General features: G+C 37.1%; 1 protein-coding gene across 14 annotated transcripts in view; it reads right to left on the bottom strand.

Annotated features, from left to right (window-relative positions):
* TCF4 (transcription factor 4) overlaps window positions 1–25,200 on the bottom strand; it is a 348,000-nt gene that overhangs the window by 69,426 nt on the left and 253,374 nt on the right. For 2 of the 14 annotated variants that reach the window (XM_020282396.2, XM_012745459.3), the window contains exon 1: window positions 7,995–8,113. The exons of the other annotated variants lie outside the window; for them this stretch is intronic. In XM_020282396.2, the coding sequence (XP_020137985.1) occupies window positions 7,995–8,063 (69 nt within the window). In that variant the 5' untranslated portion in view covers window positions 8,064–8,113. Of the gene's footprint in view, window positions 1–7,994; window positions 8,114–25,200 lie in introns of those variants that run through there. 14 annotated transcript variants of the gene reach the window in all.

Raw genomic sequence — 25,200 nt, 5'->3', positions numbered from 1 at the left:
AGTTCAGTAAGTTTTAATTAAACATATTTCATCTTCAAAATTTTCCTAGCATTTTAGCATTTTACTTAAGAAATTCATATCTTTTATGAATTATACATGTCTTATCTCCCATAAGATATTTTTATTGATTAAAAAAATTTTTTTTTATTTCAGCATATTATGGGAGTACAAAGGTTACATATATTGTCTTTGCTCCACCTCCCATAAAATATTAGTACTATTCCTTGGGGGCAAAGGTTGTGGCTTACACTGCAGGGGTCCCCAGGCTATAGTGAGTTGTATAATCATTTCATTATAGATTACAATGTCATAATAATAGAAATAAAGTGCACAATAAATGTAATGCATTTGAATCATCCCCAAACCATCCTCCCGCACCCTGGTCAGTGCAAAAATTGTCTTTCACGAAAACGGTTCCTGGTACCAAAAACATTGGGGACTGTTGGCTTAGAGCCCACTCAACACAATGGCTCGCCCATAGTAGGTGCCCAATGAACAGTAAACAAATCTGGGGTAAAAAAACAAAGTAAACCAATTCTTTCCTTCACCTACAAAGGTTATGTGGCAGACTTTTTTAGTGCTGAAAAGAAGTATACTTTGTGTGTCCTTTTATTCAGAAAAACTGTCCTCTCAATCATGAATGGCTTCCTTAGGTATTGCTATGCAGTGAACCTCTGGCCTTATACCAGGAAGAAGATGTCATATGAAGATAGCACAGACATCAAAGATATCATGCTGTAATTCCACAGTTGTCCGGCATTGGATGTGCAAAACTTCTCCAGAAGCTCACCCGTGCAGGCCTTACGAATATCTCTGACTTAGTATATTTGTGATATCTGCACCTCAGTTTCTCTGCCCAGGTTTTAAAAATAAAGATTGTATGAAACTACAACAGAGTCAGTCTGTGTTTTTAATTTCCCCCCAAAATTCATAAACTTAGAGAGAAGTCACAGGCACGTTAATTAAGACCTTTAATGGTATCTCCTGGGACTTCAACTGATAGGAACTCAAAAACAGATGAGACTGACTGAGAGGAGGCACCACACAGAACACGAACCTCAAGCCAAATTTACCACTTGAAAAAAACTCACCCCCTTCATCTGCTCATCTAATTCCTCCTTTTCTTTCTCGGATCAAGAAAGATCCCACTTCATCCTGTTGACTTTTACTGCTCATTTTGCCCTTTGCATGTGTCCTACCTGGGGTTGCTGTCTTCTGTAGCACATTTACGGTCTGTTTTCCCAAATATACTACAACCCCTTGGCGTGTGAGTGTCTCGTTCTTCCTATCATTCTATGTCTGTAGATAAGATGCCTGATGCTCATTCTCTGGTGATGAGGATAATGACTATGATGATGATGATGATGGGAAGTCACTTTGTCATGCCTGTTTTCCTCTTCTTTACAAACTTCCTTCCATACCTGCTACCTCAGTAAAACTGCTCAAGAGCTCTGGATGCTACAGCCAAATGTCATTCCATTTCTCAGCAATATCTGACACTATTGACTCTTTCCTCCTTCTGGTCAGATCTGCTTCCCTTGGCTTCTGGGACTCTAAGTTTTCTTGGTCCTGCTATGCCTCTTGGGCATACCCATTTGAAGGGCTCCTCAGTACAGTCATGATAAAATCCAAGCTCCTTCATAGGGCACCCAAGACACTTCTTGATCTTGACACTATTTATCTTTCAGCTTCATCTTTTACTATTATCCTTCTGCTCCTTGCACTCCAGCTATCCAGACTATTTAGGATTGTCAGATAGGCCATGTTCCCTCTTGTTTAAAGTTACTGCCCTTGCACTTTGCTGGCTTAATTCCCATTCATCCTTGGAGCTCCCTTTCCTCCAAGGCCAAATGTGGGAAGGTACTCTTCATATGTCTATTCTTAGCAGCCTGCACTCCTCAATTGATGCATTATCTAATTATTAATACATTAGAGTTGTCTGTGTACTTGTCCATCTTATGTCTGTCTTGTTCAGTTATGTTCTAACACTTGACTCATAGTAGGCATTCAATAAACATTAGCTGAATTTATTAGCTATCCCATAGAGTTTCTTGCCACCATCTGAATTAAGGAGTTAGGAAAAGTACATTAAAGTGGTTTTTTAAAATATATACACATACAGCCAAAATAACTCCTTCCTGAAATAGGAAAGATGAAATCTACTGCCTCTCTGTAACTCTATGTAACTGATAATCTTAGGAGATAGTGCTAGTCCAAATAGCAGATATAGGATTTCATCCAAGTGCATGTCAATGACTTACCATCAGTGGAAGAAGCCTGAAGCTCTGGCTATTTTTGTTTCTTAAATTCCCTGTGTTCTGCTTCCATACTTAAAGCCAGATGCTGAGGAACAAGATATCCAGGGGAGAGAATATGAAGGCTAAAAGGACTCTGCAATTGTCCCAGGATTTAGAATCCCTACTGTTAGCTCCCTTGAGTGCAATAGAGGGAGGGGAATGGAAACTTATACTGCTTAAAAGTCCACAGAGCTCAGGGATAAAAAATGAGCAGGAACTCTCAAGTCATGGTCTGAGCTTCGGAGTGTATGACTCGGCTTCCACTGATTTGCCAAGAGAGGGTATGGTTCATCTTCATCATGTTTTTACCTGTGATGGTTTTTGGCTTCAATGTAATAGGCGCTATTGTCTTTGGAGCCAGCGTCTTAATAATAATACTTTTCTTCTGTTACATGCCAGTCACCCCAGAAAAAGCCTTATCAGTATGACTGTTTCTAAGGTGAACTGATCTGCGGTATGTTCTAAAATAGTCTCACATGAACAAACTGGGTAAGAAAATGCTAAGATTTGCATTTCCTTGAAATGGGAAGCTATTTTTGAGCTCCTAATTGAAAAAAAAAATTAAACTGCAAGCAATTAAGTGTAGGGGAGCACACCAAAGGTGGCTCATATTTAGGCACATGGTAAACTGATTTGCCATTGAACTAGAAGGCTAATATTAGGAATGGTTAAGCCAAGCCATGCTTTGTGTTTTTTCAACGTCTCAAACTATTTTTCAAATGTCACGGGCTCAGCAAAACCCAAAACACATTTTCTCAGCACTTCTCTCTATTTTTCAACCCATATGCATTTCGAGAGAAGTTTAATTCATATGTTTCTGATTTATTTACATGCAAGTCATCAGAATGTTGTTTTGTATGAACTATTTGATGTCCAGAAGGCCTGTTGAGCCTTTCCTTTGAGGTTTTTTCCTTAGGATCAGGAAGCCATGATTTGCCAAAAAAAAAAAAAAAGTCATCCAAACCTCTAGTATTTTTTCCTCAAAGGTTCAAATTCTGTTCAAAACTTAGATCGCATAAAGTCTGAGTATAATTCCAGCATTGGCAGACTCTGCATTTTCCTGCTCCTAATTGACATTGCCCTTCTTGAAGTTAGTAATGTCTTCCTTGTGGACATAAAAGTGCATATTTGCAATGTATGAATAACAAGATCACATCCTAAAGAGAGGTGATGAGTGTTTTAAAGATTAAGTGAATGCATTCTGTAACATGGTATCTGGGGCCCAAGGAGGGGTCTCATCAATAGAGAGGAAAGCGGTTAGCACCTCTCCAAGAGAGTCCTGTGAAAATAAGCCCAATTTTTCATTCCATCAAGAATTTTGCAGGCATTCTCTTTCCTCAATTTATAAAAGCAACTCTCTGATTCAAAGTGTGGTCTGATAGTTGTTTGCATACATTAAAAAAAACCCTTAACATAACATAATTTTATAAATATTTCTCCATTTGTGAATAACTACAAACAACAACAAAAACTTAGTAATTTTTAGGACTTCGAAGGACAAAGTTAGTTTGAAGATCCCTCTATTCAGACTTTTGACAAAGCACATTTTCTTTTTCTTTGATAAGGATTAAAACACTATATATTAAGTAGGTGGGTCTTCATCTTTTTATGTCATTGATATCTACATAAATTTCATTATTTTAAAAGTTACATGGAATTTAGCAATATTTTAGATTGAATCAGATTTTAATAGCAGTGGATAGTTTTTTTTTTTAAAGGAATTGTACATGAAAAAGTTTGCTTCCTCTGCAAACTTTCCTAAATTTCAATCTGAAAACCAAATTAACAGTGGGCAAGAAGCATATAGCCGGTATCTAACACTATCTCATGCCTCTGTAGTATGTCTCTACAAATATAAACCCACATTTTCCATCAGGCTCTTTGTCCTCTGTGAGGGGAGGCAGATTACGGATACTGCTTCATCTGGGCAAACACTGAAAGATTTCTACCCATGCTACCTTTCAAGGTAGAGATATCTCTCTTCCCTAAAGCTCTTTTCCATAAAAAGTCTTCTCAAATCAAATATCTCTCCAGCACAGCTGCTGTTAAGTGACCCAACATGTTCCAAGACAGGCTCACAACCCAAACGCTATGTTTGTTTTTTTTTTGCTATGAGCCCCTGATAGATGTATTTCAGGAAAGCAATATGTTTAAAAGAAGAATCACCAAATTGGACTTCTCAATATACCACTCTTCGAAAGCAGCTAATAGTGGCATGAGCTGCAAGCAGGAATGTTAAGTCTTAAGAGATCAAAGTGAATGATGATTTAAGGTTATATATATGTGTGTATTAAATATCAAATAACTAAATACTCAGTATTAAAACATATGACTAAGGCAAATTAATCAATCGCTAGTTGTTCTGAATTCAAATATATCTCAGAAGACATTTATTCAATTGTAGGAAGAATGAAAGAGCAAAATTGAATCATTATCAAGACTAGTAAAAAAAAAGACACAATCATTTAAGAAACCAATCTGTACATTATAAAAAGAAATCACAGGCAAAGAAGAAAAGTAGCCCTGGGAAAACACGTTCAGTGACCATTGTAAAAATATGGTCAGTTTTCTCTACAGAGTCCATTATACAGACCCTACCATTAGTCAACAACTTTAAGTTTTTACTACCTTTCGATCAGCTTTAAAGCGAAAATAAATACGAAGTGTGTCAAATATTATGATTAGGTTTCAACAGCTGGTCCTCGGAACTCATCACTCATCTCACGTTTTTAAAAACATTTTTGGGGAGCATGTTTTTGGTTTGTTTCTTCTTTTTTTTTTTTTTTTGGTCCTCATTTGCTGGTTTTCAGTTTGAAAGAAGGACGATGTTAATGGCAGCATTTACTCATGAGATGCCACATTATCTTTTCAGACTATATAAATTCCTAATTGTGAGTTTTACTTTGAAATGCAATAGCTGAAGTGAAAAAAGTCACAACCGCATGGGCTACCCATCTGTGGAACAGATTATAAGACAAGTGAATGTGAAAGCAATATAGAAAAATGTTACTTTGAAACAAAAAAATTTTCCTGGGTAACATTCAAAGTGTCTATAATGTTCTTTCCCCCTCTTTGCCTCTCTGTTCCCCAATACTAGACCTTCCCGTGGCACATTCACAGATGCAGTCCCCGCTGAGCAGCTGTAATGAGGAGCCACTTCCTGGGTACCCCCTACTGTCGCAAATTTAGTAAGAGAAGTCGCTGTGTATGGGAGATGGGTCTCCAACATCTCCCATCTGAAGGGAAATACTCGTAGAGACATAGAGGTTGCACTTGCTTTTCCATCTTACGGCCTGGGATGTGCAGGACGATCTATCTAATCCTCAAAGAACTCCTAACCCTCATCCTCCCTGCCCCATGCAGCATACGCACAAATACATCCAAGAGGTATCTTAAACGAAACACACGCACATACACACGCACACATATTAATCTCTATCGCTGCTATTTTTCAGCGTCATTTCAATGTTTAACAACCTGAACTAATAGCCGTTTTAAAACATGTCCCGAGCTTCTGGAGGAAACCCACCCCCTCCCTGTTTGTTTTTGAGCTGTAGGTATACTACTTCTGCTGATACTGATGAACTGACCTGCTCAGGGATCGTAAGAGAAGAGTGGACAATTTTTTTTGTTTGTTTTAATTGAAGGTCCTTAATGTGGGCCACATGTTTCTGGCGGTCATTTGGAAGTACAGAGGGGGCAGGGCGCAGGGGCAGGGAATGCAAAGTGGTAGGGAGTTGGGGAGGGAGGGAGGCGGGAGGGGCTGCATGATGAAAAGACCAGTTCCACAAGCAAAGCGCATTAGCAACCCAGAGTGGAAAGGGCCGGAAGGAAAACCCACCCACCTCACCCCTGCGTTCATTCTATCAACCTGCAATTGCTGCAATCAAAACCATATGTCGGTTCTTCCAGATCTTTCTCACAGGACAAACATGCGAAGGGCCTCAGGCCTGGCATTGCCATCAAATGGTAATTGATACCATATGAGCCACAAAATAGAAAAGCACATGCAAACAGCAACCTCTCTCGCTGCACCCCCACCTTCCAATCCCCTTCTTGGCCCCTTGAGAGGGATGAAATTGCAGGTCTTGCCGGGCTGCTAAGTGCACTCTGCACCATGAAAAACAAGTGTATGCGGCTTCAGGAACCACCTGTAAATCAGAGAGAAAGGAGGGTCCACTAGCCAAGAGCTCGTCCCAGAGAACAGGCGAAGGCCAAAGGTTACTCTGGGTTAATACAAGGTCATCGATCATGGGGGAAAATGAGCACAGGTGTGAAACAGATCACAGGCCTGGAGCAGGGAATGATCCCCCCCCTCCCAAAACCCCCGGTCCCACGGCACATCCGGCCTGGAGAAAGCTCCTTGTTACCACTAAGCCACATCTGTCCTCCTCTCCTCCTGCCAGTGAGATAGTGGGAAAGTGGAAACCACTCCCCAATTACAAGGCAATTAGAAGAAAAGTGACCCCAATCCTGAATCTGCTGCACTCCTTCTATAGAGCTCTTTTTGCATCCCATTGTTCTCACAGCAGAAGAAGGGGGAAAAAAATCAAGAAAACCCGCTGAGCTGGAGGTCCTGGCAATTCCTGGTTGAACGTAATACAGTAGGTAAAATCCGTCTCTTATTTCCACCAACACTGACAGAACTACAAGTAGCATACGGCTCTCGCCTCTGCATGTATATATTTTCTTATTAACTCGATCGGGCAGAAATTTGCAGAGATTTGTTTGGATTTGGAAGTCACAACAGAATGTCAGTTTCACAAACCAAGGCTCATTCTGTGGTGAAACGTACAGCTCTGGACCCAGCCGTTCACCACATACAGCTATTTGTTCCAATTCCTCTAGCAGCCGCTTCTGAACAAACAACTAACTTATTCTAAACACACGCAATGGGTCTAATTTTTCTTCCTCCTGCCTATCCCATTATATGTGATATTTTAGTCTTATAGATCTTATGAAGTTTAAATATTTTCCAGATGGGACTAGGGAGCACAGAACTCTGTAAACACTCTTAAGTTATAAAAGGACCAACTAAATACTTAAAACAGAAGAGGATGATGATGACATTCTTCTGTTGCAAGCAGCAATCTAGTGAGCTAACACCAACAACTGTAAAAAGGGGGACAGATATCAATTCTCTTTTTCCTCCCCCACATTCTCAAGGATGAGCTGATTCACCCTCATTTAGGTTGTATCTATTTATATCCTTTCTAAGCAAACCATTTCTGAAAAAGGATGATTTAAGCTCAATTTACAATTCAATATATCGCAATGGTAAGAAAGGAAACCATGGCTGTAGCCTAATGAGAAATCCCATTGTCTTGCAGAGGGGAAATTAATAAGACCCATTAATTCCACACATTTGCCCTGATCCTCAGAAGTCCTCTCTTCCTAAAAGTGTGGCCACAAAAAAGGAAACAAAAAAACTCCTGAACAAGGTGGCATTTGCCAAGGACCCTCAGCCTAGAGGCAAGCCAGGAACATTCATTATGACAGTCAGCACCAAATCCAAGAAAAAAAGGAAGTGAACGAATGAAGGGAGTAAAGTAACAAGGGCAGCGAATTGAAACGAAAGTTCTGGTGAATGCCAGGGGGAGACAGAAGTAGTGCGAAGCAAAGCAGCACAGTGTAGCTCAAGAGGTGTCCAGCCAGGCAGCCTCGGGACAAACCACTCTGGGGAGACTCTGACCTTACCTCTGCTTTCCCTCCGTGGTCCGGGCAACATAACCCGGTATCTGAGCATCTGCATTGTTTAAATTTCATCCTGTGGTGTTGTTTGCTGATTGGTCAGACATGGCTGACAGCATCACAACTGCAATCTGACAGACAACGAGCAAGGAGGACCACAGCACAGAACTCATAATGGGAGGGAGAGAGGAAACTTCATGCTGGATATACGAAACTCAGACCCTCAGAAGTCTGCTGCAGGGCCTGCGGCTGGCCTAGGGGTGGGAGGGTCTAGGATGGGACTGGGAGGAGGGCATGAAGAAGGGGAGGGGAGGACAAGCCCAGCCACCCAAATGACCAAGCATGAGGCGTCCCCTTGGATCCGGCTGCATCTGGAGCACGTTTAGTAGTTTCCCTCTTGCCACTCCCAGTTCCTGTTACCTCTTGAGAATGGAGGAGGCTTCTCTCCCTCAATGCCTTTTCTTACAGAATAAAAGTGGTGTGGTGTTCACAGCTGGGGATACTGCAACTGTATTTTTTATGTATTTTTTTCCTCCAAAGTTTTGACATTTTCCCAAGGATACCGAAGCTACTAAGGAGAGCCCAGGTGACAAAAGAATCCTATCCAGATTTTTGCTGTGTGGAAGAATAGCCTCCAATTTAGTGGAATTCTTTAACTACTGGACGGCAGTGAAGCCAAAAAGTAAAGGAACAGACAAAAAAGGTTAAAGCTGTTTGGGAATGGTAAGTGAATTTGCTGTAGAAACAATGGAAACAGAAAAGAAAGAAAATGGCTTGAAAGGGGGAGAGAAAAGACAAACCAATACTGTTGGGTTATAGGATATGTCTTTATTCTGATGCAAATGCCAATTTCTTTCCAGGCCAGCAGGAACCACCTGAGACTCACTGAAAGCAACAGTGGCTGGTCACAGATCATCCTCTCTTCCTCCAACCTCCAAATCTTGCTCACAGTAAATACACACACAAACACACGTGTGTGCGCATAAGCACACAGCTGACCCAGCCTACCGGCCAATGGATACAATTGAGTTTACCTGCTATAAATGTAGGATCACTTTCCCTCCTGAAAGTTTATATGTAGGATTATCACCTCCAATTAAGGATCAGTGTTGGTCTATTTGAACCCTTACCTTCATGTCCTTACTACTCAGAATCATGACTGCACAACTCTGACAGGTGGAAATCAGTAGAATTTAAATATCCAAGCAGACCTCCCCCAATACTCAGCAAAGAACATTACTTGCAAATTTTTTTCCCCAGTTTCTCCTTTCCCAGCATGCTTTGTTAGCAGAATTCTGGGGAAGGTGTCATGAGTTCAATAGTAATTATAGAAGAAGAAAAGATATAAGGTGAAGCAAGAATAGCAGAGCAATAAAAAAAAACATTGGTAAAAATGGCGGGAAATCGAGGATAACGTAAGGTCCAGAGAGGCCAGGTTATTAAAACTAACAAGCTAAATGCAGAGGATAAAAAGGAACAAGATGTTTTGGCTGAGGGGAAGGAAAAGGTTAACACAACATGAAAATCAAGATGTAATAAAAATTAATCCTTGAAAAACACCATCACTGATTTAAAATCAATTTGGAAGAGTGAAATGGCAGAACAGGATAAAATAAATCCATTTGGTTTAAAATAAAGTAAAAACTCTAAACCTCCTCCAAAAAAAGAAAGAAAAATCTCATCTTTCCCCTTTATGTGTAAACACTAGTTATAGGGCCTAATTCTCTAAATAAAGCTGGAAAGACTCACCACTGAAATCTGAAGAGGTAAGGGAAGGGCATTAGCATAAAGAAAATAGCTATGAAAATCAGAGCAACAAAGCAATAAGAGCAATAAATGTAAGTAAAATTAGAGGGTCTGTGTCAGCAGAGGAAGTAGTTCAGGGCAGGAGAAGCAGCCCAGCAGGGAAAAGATGCCCAGAGGGTCTGGATTTCATTCAGAGAAGAAAAAGATGGTGTGAGAGAAACACACTAGGCAAGTATACAGAAACGACTGAACAACAGAAAACGTAAATAAGAATACAGGAATGTGAAGTGAGGGTAAGAGGCATAAACGTAATGTCATTGCGATCAAATGGAAATTAGAAAAACAGAATACAGTTTGTCAGAATAAAATAAGTGCCTTAGGATTTAATTTTATAAAAATTAATTATATAAAAATTATAAATTAATTTTAATAAAATTAATTTAATTTTATAAAAAAGTATAAATATAGTTTTGCTAAAGGTATGCTATTAAAAAAAGATTATAGGCTGAGAAGAGTACACAAAAGTAATTTCACCCATTTTTTTGAACCCACTTTCTAACTTAAAAAAATTTTTCCATAACTTCCAGGATCTGTTTGCAATTGCATGAGACAGCAATAAACATATCACACCAGAGTCTTATGCACAGTTCCTTGTGAGGAATAAACCTAAGGAGTACAAATGATATTATTATGGCACTCTTCATTATTCAGGGCATTCAAGGTACAACTTCTCTTAAAAGAAATATCCACCCAAGCACCTTGCCCTAGGCCAAAGGAAATCTTTGGATCTTATTCGAAATGCTCAAACTACCCAGGAATCCATGAACTATTACAGACATAGGAAGGACTTGTCAAGAAAACATCATTTGACAAGATAGCATCTCTAGTGTGAGTCCTGAGAGCCTGACAGCCTTTCAAGATCCCGGCCTGGTTTTTAACTCAGTAGAAGATTCAAGTTGGTTTCAATGGTAAACCAATAATTGCATATTTGGTGGAAAAGTCTACAGCTCTGTCAAGCAGCAAAGGAAGCAGGGTGACAGCAATTTCAGGTGCGGGGATGCAATAAAAACAATGAGGAAAGAAAATGTTTGCTTTTTCTGTCAACTGAGATGTCAGTACCCATTAATAAATCTATCTGCTAAATCTACTCTTATTCATGTGGGACATCACCAATTTAAAGTAAAATAAATTATCTTTAATTAAATGGAATTGTCGTCTTCCTCCCGCTATCATCCCCAATTATTACATCCTAATCAGCCCTTTAGGGAGGAGGCGAGAGAGAATGCTGAAAGGCACATTGACTATAAACAGTCAACTGATGAAATTTTTATTTTTAATTATTGATTATAACTGTAATTTTTGGATCTAAGTAATGGAAGACACAAAATTTTTTGTCATCTGGGGAGGGGAAATGGTACATAGATACTTTGGCAGTTTCCTTTGACTTTTCCTCTGTGAAAATTTCAGAAATCAGAAGAAGTCATTATGAACTAAGAGAATTATCTATTTAAATCTAATCTATTAACTTTTATTTTCAGTACAAAAGTGCCCTTTTTTAATTAATTACTTTAAAATACATAGCACGAACTGAATGTTGGTTATGGTATTTTTAGGTTGTTAGGCTTTCAAAAACTAGGATTACTGAATGGTATCAATTTATGTTTAGACAAGAACGGCATATACACTTTAAATATTAAGACATGTAACTGGGTAAATGAAAAAGACTGATCTACTTACAAATACTTATGACTTCCTCTGCCGTGATTACCAGCTACCCTCCTTCTCCAATCCCTCATTTCTTCTTTCTTTTTTTGAAACTGCAAAATTCTAATTGAAATTCTAACAAAAGCAATGCGTATTTTAACCAAATGATTTGTTTTAAAGATATATGATTATCAGTCCCTATAGTGAGGTGATAATGCCCTCCAAAATAAATGATGAAATCAACAGGTAAATTAAGTAGTGTCTCACCCTTCACCCCAAAGGCACAGAGGTGAACTATTTTCCTAGGAGTAGCAAAGAATGAATTTAGGGGCAATTGGGCAAATTTCTGGAACTGTGCCCCACCCACACTATTCCCAACAACCAGATTGGTTTGAGTTTATTTGTTTCACTTTTTGTTATAACTGTGGATTTTGCAAGGGAGGGTGGGAAGTTTTCTTTTAGCTTTCTAAGTAATAACAAAATCAACCACTGAAACTGGGAAATGAATTATTAACTAATCATTTATTCTAGACAGAAAATCAACTTATCTTCTGCCTACAATACATAGGTAGAGGTATTGACTGTTTTCTGACTGCTTAGCGTTACTTTTAAAAATGTATTTTTTTCAGGGTGTAGTACTGTTTTCATTTAGCATGCCTTTGAATTGCCGCCTACAGAAGTAAAAAAAGAAACCACAGCTATACAAGCCTGCTGACTTTCTTATAAAAGAACCAGTTTTAAACTTGTTTATACTACTGATTCCAAATGAATTCAAGATGGTGGCTAGTTAAAGAAAGAGAGCCCATGCCAGGGAGTTTGATCAAAGAACTTCAATTCAGCAATGTTCAGTTTTAATTGACCACTAATTAAGCTACATTAGTCCAAGAAAGGTCTGTATCACTTTGAGTAATAAAGAAAAGAATTAATTTAACCCTGTGTCAGTCAGCTTTAGTAAATTCATCTGAAAGCAACTTTTCAAACGACAGGCATGAAAGAGGTGTCTAGTGTTAAATGCCAAAAGTGGTCTACAGAATTCAGAGAAGACCAGGAACTCAGTTTTCAAATGCATTTGTTACTTCGCTAGTGATGTCACCTTGCAGGTATAATTATCTTCATTACAGATACTAGGATGTCAGCTTTACTCTCTGGGTTGCAAAGGGTTGCTTTAAAATTGGATTCAAAACATGGCATCATACCAGCCACAGTTTTAACTTTCCTGTATTCTAGACAAAAATAGAGTGGATTTGCAAAATCATGAGAATTTTCAAAGGCTTGGAACTCTCCTTCTGGGAAAAAGTGAGTTGAAGACTGAGGGGAAAAAAAAATAAAACAACTGCAATAACACCACCAAAAAAGCTCATTATAATTAGGAACCACAAGCTATGACAACCATGACAGCAGCATTAAAAGTCTATGTGTTAAAATAGTTCATTTCTGAAAATCCAGTTGCAGAATTTTTATTTTCCCACACATTGCCCATCATAATTTTTTTTTGCCCATGATTCTGACAAAAAAACTTTAAGAAGGGGGAAAGAATCATAAAACGGCAAAAAAATTCCATTTTGGGATTTAACATCAGAAGGTAACATACAAGGAAAACATTGCTTTATAACTTGATGTTTATGATTGCTCAAGTCCTTCACATTAACTCAGGGGTGAATGACCTATGCTCTTACGACAACCCTCAAAAAGTAAAATACGTTTAAATTTTGAAAATAAACCCCAATGTCAATGGCATGCTGGCTTGCCTCTATTTTACATTAATAAACCCCACCCTCTGAGCCTGCATGAATAGCACTGACTCTTACAGCAATGAATGCCATAAGGGCCAGACACTCTTAAAGAGGAGTATCTTCCTGGCCTCAACACACATATTTTGTCTTATAATGACTTTTGGCAACCAACTACTGCATTTTCTACAAGAGTATTTAATGAATAACATTTCCTTTATCATTCTGCCAGTACTCATTAAAATGCACTTGTTTGTGAAATGCAATAGCTAGCTATATGAAACCAAAATATTAATGCAAATTGGCATTTCTAAGTTTAAAGTGGTATTTGCATAACAGGAACTAAACATGGTACAAACTGAAAGAGTGCAGAGCACACAAATGCCTCTTAACATCACAATTATTACCAAGAAAAATGATGGCTTGCATACACCATTAGAAGCCCAAGGAGAAAGCATCTGCCAGTCTGTGCCACCGCAGGCTCCTGGTGTTGCCAAAGTCTAGTCTGCATCGACAAGAGGATGACCAGGAACACTGTGCAATCACCTCACCTACTGAAGTAGCATAGGTACAAGGCCCTAATAAACCTATTCCCTGTGCCTGACAATAGCCTAGGGCTAGCCCATTCCTCCACTGCCACCTATGGTTATAACTGAAAAATAATTAATACAAATCTGAGTGTGCACATATGAATGAAAGTGGTCAGTGGTCTTCAGCACCACCATCATTCACTAGGCACATCTGTCCAACTCAATGTGGCGGGGAATGAAAAATACTATGTACACATGTATGTATGTATGTGCTTAAACTTCAGTAAGCTACAAATAATGTCCCACAAGGCTATTTTGGATAGAAGGAACTTTGAGAAACGTGACATTAAAAAAAGTTTCAGGGAGGCCGAGGCGGGCGGATTGCTCAAGGTCAGGAGTTCCAAACCAGCCTGAGCAAGAGCGAGACCCCGTCTCTACTATAAATAGAAAGAAATTAATTGGCCAACTGATATATATATAAAAAATTGGCCGGGCATGGTGGCTCATGCCTGTAGTCCCAGCTACTCGGGAGGCTGAGGCAGAAGGATCGCTCGAGCCCAGGAGTTTGAGGTTGCTGTGAGCTAGGCTGACGCCACGGCACTCACTCTAGCCTGGACAACAAAGCGAGACTCTGTCTCAAAAAAAAAAAAAAAAGTTTCAATACTCATTGGTTCATTCAACAAATAGTAGCTGAGCTCTCCGACCCAAGCATATTGTGCTAATCTTTGACTGGAATATAAAGGGTAAATGTTTGTTCTCTAAATGCTTAAAAGCTTGTTGGGAAGATGTGATACGATTTCATCACAATGCGGTCAGGCTAGGAATTAAGAGTGTTAACGATAAGATGGACAGATGTTTTCATTTATTATGAAGGAATGTTTGGATTATGTGAGTAAATGCATATTATTTAACTTTTAATAAAATACTACTTTTTACTAAAACAGCCAGAACGGAGGCACAAGCTCTCTAAAATCTGAGGCCAGCTCTCGGGAGCATTCTACTCATAGGTCCAGTCTAACTATACGTGTAGACATATACACATAAGGTGGATGGGACTCATTCATTTGCCTGCATAAACATTTCTTGGTTATTTACAATATGGTAAAAGGTAGACAAAGATACATTAAGGCACAGTCCCTACTCCTGGAGGAGCTCACTGGCTAATTCAGAAGGAGAGTCGGAGTCCCCACTGTGTGCAGACAGACAATGGGCTGACCCTTTGAAAGTTTGTATAAATTAAGCTCTAAAATTAAATCACAAAGAGACAAATACAACTGAGACAAACACTCACTAAAATGCTACAAGGTAGCATTTAAATGTCAATTCTTCCTTCAGATGTTTGCTGACTATAAAGCTAAGAAGAATGCAAAAATATCCTTTTGGAATATACACAGCAGTAGTTACTCTAGTTCTGTCATGATCCATGTGATCTTGAGCAAGTTATTTAACCCCTTAATGCTTTCATTTCCCAGTACTGTACTTCCCAATACAACTTTCCACAAAGATGTAAACATTCTATAGAATATCTGTGCTGTCCAGTAGAGTTGCTACTAACCACAAGCTCTTGAAATGTGGCTAGTGCAACCGAGGAAGTGATCTTTTTAAAAAATTTATTTAATTTTAATTAATTTACATTTAAAAGTTAATAGCCACATGTGGCTAATGCCTACCTCGTTGGCTTAGCCTGTGAAATGGGATCACCTATCTTATACTATGGTGGAGTAGGGATCAGATTAGCAGGGGTTTGAGCAAACATTCTGAACAATCCATGCCATGCAAATAAATGTATTTCCCTGGATATTAACTGTTACTACAAGAAATAGTTACTACAAGCTTTATTTTAGCTGTAAACTACTTTCCTAATAATTAAAAGTCACAATAAGATTGATTTTATCCTCCATAAATGTCTGACAGATACCACACAGGCAAGCTTCCTGAAGCCTATACTAAAAACACTGTGTAAACAAGTTATCATTCTAAAATTATTTAGAGGACTGTACTGAGACATATGGAATATTAGAGAAATACTGTGAGTCAAACACAGATAATCAATGATCGGCCAGAGAGGAAAACAAGGTCAGCGATGCCTCAAAGACCTTTCACTTTAAGTAAATTTACAATTTTAAAAAATGACCATCTCCCAGAAACAGAAATACTCAAATCAAAGAAATTATCATCAAACATGGTAACTTTTATTACTTGTCTGACACACACAAAACATTTTAAGTTTTCTTTTCAGTTGCTCACTTTGAGTATACACAACCCTGTACAATGCAATGTAGAAAACAGATCAAAATAAATGCCAGCTTAGGGCAAACTTGTAAGATGGCTACGGATGTGATACACAAAGTGAACCGAAAGACATCAGTGTGATTTTACTAGAACATGTTGCACCAAGCTGAACAGGGAAACAGGAAGAGCGCAATGCCGGTGGGATGGAATTGAAATTCCATTAGCTAATGGGCTAAGCAGTAAGTGAAAGCATATCTGTACACCAAAGATACACCGCAAATCAGAGTTACCATTCCTGTACCCAGCTGCCATCTCTACTCTGATCAAACCTTGGAGAACACTGTCTAGCATGGGGAGGAAACTGAAGAGTGGCACAAGTTACTGTCAAGTCTTGGCAATGCTCTCCACAACCTGGCACCTAAGGAGTGAGGTGTGCTTCTGGGCTCTTAAAGTTGGCAGGTGTACGACTCTGCCACCAGATCCTGCCACCGTCCTCCACAGGGTGCTAGGGAAGGCAATCGAGGTTTCAAAATCACTTCTAAATCACTGCCAAGAATTATCCCACATTGATAGGAAGCACAGCAGTGGCAGGAAGAGAGATACCCAGTTGTGAGGAGGTAAAGAAGCTGCATTACTGGGAAAGCTGAAAAGAGTCTTTAATGTTGGCTTCGATATTTAATCTTTCCATGACGGAGACAATACGATGCTAATGTTGATGTAAACAATGTCTATATGTCAAAAACATAAATGTACTTATTAGCTTCTTTATGTTATTTTCTTTTTCCTCTTGATGGCATATAGGGAACAAAAATGGCAATACAGTTCTTTATGTAGGATGACTTGGATAAGCCAATAGTTATACTGATAGAGAGTTCAAAATATTTTAAAGGTAAGATGTAAATATATATTCAGGGTATGGAGACATGTACATTATTGACTCAACATATTCTAACAGCTGCTTTGAAGCCATTCCAGTTGGTTCACAAATAATGTACTATATTTACAACACTGGAAATGAAATCTCACATTTTCATGGTGAATGGCAGAAATATCTGGACAATGCTATATAGCGTGCTATTCCAAAATGCAAAAAAAAAAAAAAAAAGGAAGAAGTATAATTACAATAATTATTATTTTTTATGGAGAAAAAAGGAAAGGATAGGACAGTATCTATCATCTATAAGTGCCTCTTAATGCCATGACTTAATTATTAAGGACCAGATATTACTTCTGAAGCAGGACCTCTCAACTTCAGCACTACGGAGAGACTGCCCTGTGCATCGCAGGATGTTCAGCAGCATCCCGAGAACTAGATACCAGTAGCAAACCCCTGCCCCACCCCACAGTTGTGACACTCGAAATTGTTTCCAGATATTGACATATGTTCCCTGGGGGTGGCACCACTCGTGGGGGGCACCACTGCTCTAAAGATACAGACTCTGTAATCAGAGTGTGTGGGCAAGACATACCCACTTTAATTTTCTTAAGTCTTCATATAACCAATGGCCATTTCTAGGAGTATATTCCCTCAGCTAAACAAGGAATTAGCCATTGACACCCAAGATCACTTACTTGTCTGTGATATTCTGCCCTTGTGATTTTATGGTACTCAACAGTCCTAGCCCATAACATTGAAACAGTTTGAGTCTGAAACTTCTAAGATCAACAATATGGTAATTTTGATTATATGATGGAAAGTGTTTATTTTCATTCTGAACTATGTGCAATAATCAAAATCACACAGGGCATAAAAATTTTGATGAATAAACAAGTTTGAGGAATAAATAATTGGCATTACGTAAGACTGTCTAGTTATGTAATCTATCCACTACCCACCCACCTATTCGTACTTTCTCCAATCCAACCATACATTTATCATCATAAAACCTGTCATGCTTTCAATTCTGATTGAGTTCCACAGGTAAAAAGCCTAGGACCAGCCAAAGAGTTTAATCTACATAGCTCCCTATTGGCAAAGCATCTGTGAAGGCACTGTTATCTATAAATAATTCTACATCAGGCCAGTTACATGCTTTATGCACTACATGGTCTACAAAATATGAAAATACCTCAATATCTAAGTGTGCCTAAGTTTTGTTAAATTGGTTATATTGTTAGATAGGTAATCTATTGTCAGATGCAAGACTGCAATACTGAGCATCCTGAGAAGGTAAATATTTAAATATTACAAATCAAGCAAACCTAGAAACCACCATCTAACTTTAAAACAGGTTAAATTGATTTGCAAAGTGAACATTAAAAGTGTATTAAAGATTCCAAAAGCAAGGGTTAGCCTAAAACTCCTTAGGCATAATCTGTTTCTCCTTTTTCATCTGTTTTTCTTTTTATTTTTCATCATCTAAAAGCAGTGGAGGAAAAGAGCCATAAAACCAAAACTTCCTCCAGAAGGAACAATTTAGTGTGGTTTTGCATTTCTCAATGTCATATCTGAAAGGTAAAACAGCTTCTATAGTTTAGAGGTTAGGATCTCATAATGATTCACATAAGCCATCTTCCTTGGGGTTAATTAAGTAAACCGAATCCTAAAGGTTTAATCAGCAAAACTGATACTGCAAAGTTGGGCCAAGAGGACCTGCTCTTACAGGGATCCTTTAAAACGTAAATGCATTTAACAATCATGCATCTATTTCTAGCAGTTTTAGCTCATCCACCGGCAGCACGCAAGAGGTTTGCTGCACTTGCAACCTCTGGGAAGCAGGATTACCAGATTCACATCAACACATCTAATTTTACAGTTACCTTATTTAAGTTTTTAATATGGCACAGGTCTTTTTCTCAGGTGTTAATAGAAAAATCAATTTTAAGTCACAACAGCTGTGATCATTTTAAATATCACAGCTGTCATGGGTTGAAAATAACCAATTTGAGCATACAAGTTTCTGCTGCAAATGTAACAAAATGAAAATGTGATGGAATTTTATCTTTTACTCCCTCTGAAGCGGAATGCCTAATACAATAGTAGAGTAATAACTTATTGGCTTTAAAATAAAAATCAGGCTCCCATTTCTTTGATGACCTAGCCAACAAATGGCTTAAAAGAACAGAGAAGAACATCATTTTTTAAGATATACTCCTATGGTAACTGTGGAACATATTTAATTATGGAAACAGTATCAAGTCTGGAAAGACTGGGTTAAATAGTTGATATCAAAATTGACAGTTCATTTATGTAAACATTTTGCTGTAAAGCCAGGGGGGAGATTAAGTGGGATCCATGCTACACATTAAATGTTATTAAAGTCTAGGAATTTAAATTATTACACAGGACAAAGTCTAAACTAATATGAATAGTGTTAACTAGTATCTTCTAGGAACTAATGGCATTGAATCCACTTCTTTGTTAACTCAAGCTAGCTAACTGGATGGGATAAAATAAAGATAACTTTCACCCTCTCAAGCCAAATCTAATGTCATTTCATTTTGAAGACTACTATGACATTCTTTAAGAACCTAATATATACATATATTTTAAAGGCAAGAACTGGGCATTTATTCCACTGGCTACAGAAAGTTTAGGCTTCCCTGTGTGAAATGAATTGTGGACCAGAAACACCCAAGAAATTCTAGAACTATATTAACAGACAATTATTGCCCCCTATGCTCCAGGGAGGAATGGGGCTCAAATGTTTGAAAAGTGATATTGCACTATTAAGACAAGGAGGAAATAAACTAAAGGAAAAGCACAATCTTAAACCAAAGCATTGGCAATGTTAGACAACTTATATTATTCTTTTTAAAATTTTTCTCAAGGTCTCTTAATCTCCTGGCTAATATATAACTATAAAATAAAAATCTAAAGAATTTTCATCCCAAATCTTCAACTCTGTCTAAATTAATTCACCAGTTCCTTCTCCCTCCCTTACAGATGCACAGTGCAGTGATGAAAAGTTGGTGATATGTACAACTAAACAACTTGTACTAAAAAACTGGTATCCCCCCATTCTGCTTAGGGAAGTTTAGTGTAGCAGCTACAGAGAAGCCCTAACATCCCCTATTATTTGCATATTAATTTCAAAGCTACATGAAAAACATTGTAGTCTTTTAATCACATCAACACACAAAAAGGCACTACAAAGTGAAACTACACTTGTTACACATTTATCCCAGCCCCCACATCACACAAAGGAAGCCTAAGAAAACAGCATCCATCCAGCTCCTTTAATGCTGAGCCTCCACTTCTGTAATAACAGGTGCAGAAATAATAATGTGCTGGCCAATCAACTTTTTCCTCTGATTTGTCAGTTTAGCTTAATAATGCCATTAGGAATGTAAACATTTCTGCAATTTATATTTAAAAGTCAATAAAATAATGGGGTACAGAATTTATCCTTTTTAATTTTTTAAGTAATACATTTGATTATTTTAATCATGTCAGTACTTAACTGGATGGGGTTTAAATATGCATGTAACATCAATTTAATTTGTTTTATTCGTTAGAAAAGCTATTGAGTACATACAGCATTATTCTCCCTTAAAAAAAAAAAAGACCACACATTCTAGGGGAAAGGGAGTACAGAACACTTCCACATTTTGCTTCCCTTCTTGGAGATGGCATTCCTGTGCCTTCCAAATGTCTTTTATTACGAGTATTTTAAAATGGTAACCAAAGACGTGAGGATCCAAAGCACACTCCACTAGATGGCTGACAATAAAAACAAAAAGTGATTCCATACTGTGGATAAACTTTATTGGGCTACAGTAATAGGACTGTGGTTGGTAAATGCATCAACTATTTTTAAAATGGTGTGAGAGTTTTTCCCAACATAGCAATTCCCACTTGAACAGGATCATTATTGGTGCAGTCATTCAGTACTCTATAATTCTCACCCTTAGGTTTGTGGAGGTGAAAAAGCCAAGTCAAATGTTAGCCTCCACTGTTAACATCCCCTATTCATTTTCAGGTCAGCTACAATGGAAGCAGCTGGAATTCAACTCTCCCCACTCTGTCCTACCAATTACCTTAACGTGCCCTCTCTCAAGATGAGTATAATTTGGTCTCTAGGAAAGCACAGTGCTAGGTCCCTGGAGGATGCCAGCCAAAGCCTGCATTTTTTCGGTGGAGCCTGAAATTAGACCATCATCTACACTGCGCCTACCTCTGACTTCTCAGGTGTTCTAACCCACTCTGTATCCCAATTGGGGTTGGGGTTTGGGGTCACTGAGTTTAAAGCAGTATACTCTCTCAAATAAAATGTTAGAGGTGTAGTGTCACTTTTAAGTCATATTTGAATAAAATGCACTGATGAGTATGTGCAGATCTCTTTAAGAAATTAGTAAGAAGAATTTGAAGAAAATTAGGTAAACTGGGGAAACAATGTGGAATTTAAAGACAAAAATATCAGAAATGTGAACTTTCAAATTCGAATCAGAATATGATACTGTGGCATAAATATATCTGCAAATAAAAGGTTCTAGTTTGGAAACTAAGTAATAGATCTTCATCATTATAAAAAGGAAAGTCTCCCCAAATTTAAATGGAGTAATATCTAATTCTTAACCCATTTTCAAGCTCCAAACCAATAAATTGAACCTTAGGAACTGTTCTTCAGAAGAATACATTTGTTTTGCTTAATAAAATGCAATAATATTATATACCTAAAATGAAATGATAACATGCCAAATAGTTTATTATAGATTTAAAAATGTTAAAAAGCATACAAAAAGAAGTTTTATGAAAATACCATGTGTAACTTTTTAGAAGATTATTTCACACTATAAAATATAATTATTTTATAGAAGTATCTCTTTCAGTTTTGTCATTATTTGTCTGTTTTTCCTGGTGTACAGGTGATTGCTTCTTTTTTAGAACTATGATGATTTCCTGGATAGGTTATAAATATTTTATGAATTCACAGATTTCCTATTTTTTTTTGTAATCTATAATGTTTATCATATATAACTTTACCCTGTGCCACATCAGAATTACGTTTGAAGTATTAAAGGCTAATAAATAAATAAAAGCCCAATCAAATATAGAACTTTGAAAATATTTAAATCTAAAATTACCTTTAAATTATACTGGCTATGAAAAATGAGCTTTTTCATAACTGATAATATTGGAGGGGGGAAAGAGACCAGCAATCTTTTGTATGTGTACTGAAATTCTCACAGGTACAAAGCATGCATTTTGGTTTTCTATTGCAGAGCAAATATATGTCTCTATTGCATTTTCTTCTTAAGGTAAAAGTAAATCTGAATTCAAACAACTTTTACAATTGTCACAACCATATCTAAAATCTATATATTTTCACTGGATCAGAAATTAAGAATTTCTTTAAATGGATCTCTGATGGCAGCTTGCTGACCACATATATGACCTATAATACTGATTATAAAGAAATAATACTGGAGCTTTTTATTTTTTTTAGCGGCAGAGCAGTGATAGAAGTTTCAAGTAGGCTTGGAAATACAGCATTCATGATAATGAAATATGACAATTTTCAATATCAAACTATGATAAAGCCATTAAAAAACAAATCACAAGAAAGAAATCACTTATTCTCAAAGCCTCTATGGTAGTCCTGAAATTTTAGTAAAAAAACAAAACAAAACAAGCCAAAGAGGGAATGTAATGCAAACCACATTTATAGTGGAACAGGAAACAAACAATTCTTCAGCATAATTTCCTGTAGATCAGTTGGAAAGGTATTTAAAGACTGCACCAGCTATTAGATCTTTTTTCCTGACCACTTTTCTCCCCAATCCTCCTTTCCCTAATTCCAATGTCCTTCCTTCTAATTCTGCTTGAAACAATGCCATAACCTAGCGCTTATAAGGATGCTTATCAATTATCAACTCTATATTTAAAATGTTCAGATTTACCAGAAATAAGGAATTAAATAAAAGTAATCAAATATGTAACTGATCTAAGTTACATATCCTAAGAAATCAGCTCCACAGAAATGTTCAAACTGGTATCTGTGAATCTCACATAGGGATTTTGAAAATTTAATCAGAGGCAGGAGAGCAAGATGTAGCCATAGTATCAAGATTAAGTATCTGGTGAATTTTTACCAGCTTAAACCTAAAGAGCAAAATCAACATAAGCAATCAAACATAATAGGAAAAAAAATTTTTTTCTTGTCATTTTTAAATATTTTAAATTAAATGTTTCATATGTCAACAATATCAAAAAATAAGCTCACAAAAGTTTTTCCTACATGCCTTCTCATTAATTTGTTTTATTTTCCTAAATCAGTGGGGTACTGAAAAATTACATTACTTTGAGATCTAGGCACATTTTTGCTCTGTAATAGCAACTAAACAATTTTAAAATAATGCATTTATACTGGCTGCTTTCCTTTATAATAATGGTTTCAAAATTAGTAAGTATATGAAATATCTTTTTAAAATAACTAAGTGCAATTTGCATAGTTGATACACTATTTAAAACTTTAAAACCTAGTGGCTACCTATATGTGGCTGTTACAACTAACTGTGAGGTTTGCCAAAAAAAGGGGCCATATGTAAAATGCACTGAAAAATGCTATTAGAGGTGCTATTTAAATATTAATCTTTTTATGTTGGCACATCCTATAGCAAATGAAAAAAAGCTACATATTTCATATCTCAATTTTTAGCTTTAAAAAATTTAGGTTGCTGACTGAGACTATCCCTCATATATAGGAAAACTTTCTTCTAAGAATGCATTCCCAACTAGGAGATTTTGATATTCAAATGTTCCTACTTTTTCATCTTGACCAGGAATCACAAAATTATTTTTTTGGCCTTGATATCAGCAATAATTAACATCCATTTTCCTCTCTGAACTTTACAGAGTTGAAAGCTGTATAATATGACCAACAGTCAGAATATAAACATGAAAAGCTCATTACCATTTACTTTCTGAGATTTGATGACTTGACAAATAACTATTTCAAAACAACTAGTTTGAAACATGGTTTGAAGCTTGTTAGTATAAAGCAAAAAGAGCAATTACAATAATTATAGGTTTCTCTATACGGTTTAACACATGCACATGCTGGCGAGAGCTGATGATGTGATCTTAAATTACCATTAAGAGGAAATTTCGCCACTTTTTTATTTGCCATAATTTTATCTTTGTGGATTTGCTACACTTTAAAGATATGTGAAATTTGACCAAATAATTACTTATTAAAATTCTTATTCAATGAACATGTAAGCAGTTATAAAAATCAAAATTTAGAGTTAGAACTATACTTATTGTATAGCAAGCAGATAATGCTTGATACTTCTTATAGCTTGAATGAGGACAGACACAGCGGCACACTTTGATATAAGCTTGTATTCACAACACTTAAAAGAAATTGTACTGATTTTCTCTGCAAAAACCCTGTCTCACATAGTTAAGAAGTAATGCTTTTAAATTTCTTTTACCTGAGATTGGGATTCAGTTGTATTTAAACCTCTAACGCATGGAGGAAAAAAAGAAATCACAAAAATTATTTGGTCAAGTTCATTAAACGCTCACCTGCGGAAGAGCTGGTTTTAAAAAATACATTCTGGTTTATAGTCAAGATTTATTTTTTGACAGCTCTCATGTTATGATTTTTTTGTTAAGTTTTTGTTTCATGGAGTCTACACTTTTGGACAGGTACAGTCATTCCCAGAAACAAGGAGACAATTTGTTGTGGAATATGTCATGGAAACACTTCACAACTTAGGGTAATAAAAAAATTCACATTTTCTTTTGTTTGTCCTAAAATATCATTCAGCATTTCTCTTGCTAGGAAGTTAGAGGAACACTGATTTTACAAACGCTATAGTTGCCAGTTCAAAAAGAAGAAATCATAATTATTGTAATGCTTAATTGTATTCTTCCCACAACCTAAAAATCACAGTGTTTTGGAATGATTTTCCATTTTTCTTCTTTTGTTTATTCACAGGGAAAACCTGCTTCCTCTGGCCTCTCTCAGTTCAGAGAGTTCAAACTGAATTTAAACAAGTAATTGACTTGTCACTGGGAAAAAAGAAGGAATTCAGTGCTGTGTTGTCTTCAGAGGAAAACTTGTGCAACAAATAGCTGACCACACTTAACTTCAACAATTCGGGTTAAAACACACGTTGGTCAGACATGCACCTACACCCAAAAATGCATCGATATTCAAAGCCCAAACAATAAATGAAACTCAAGAAATGTAAAGTCTCTTCGATAGGCATTTTGAACAATTAACGCATGGCATACACAATCTCCACAAGATGTCTGGCACCAAATCAAAAGCGGCTGAATGCAGAATTAGAGCCAGTACAATACACACTGTAGAATAA

This window comes from Microcebus murinus, chromosome 17 (genome assembly GCF_040939455.1).
Source record: "Microcebus murinus isolate Inina chromosome 17, M.murinus_Inina_mat1.0, whole genome shotgun sequence".
Taxonomy (NCBI): domain Eukaryota; kingdom Metazoa; phylum Chordata; class Mammalia; order Primates; family Cheirogaleidae; genus Microcebus; species Microcebus murinus.
Note: the sequence above shows the minus strand (reverse complement) of the source record. Positions and strands in the feature narration are given on the sequence as shown.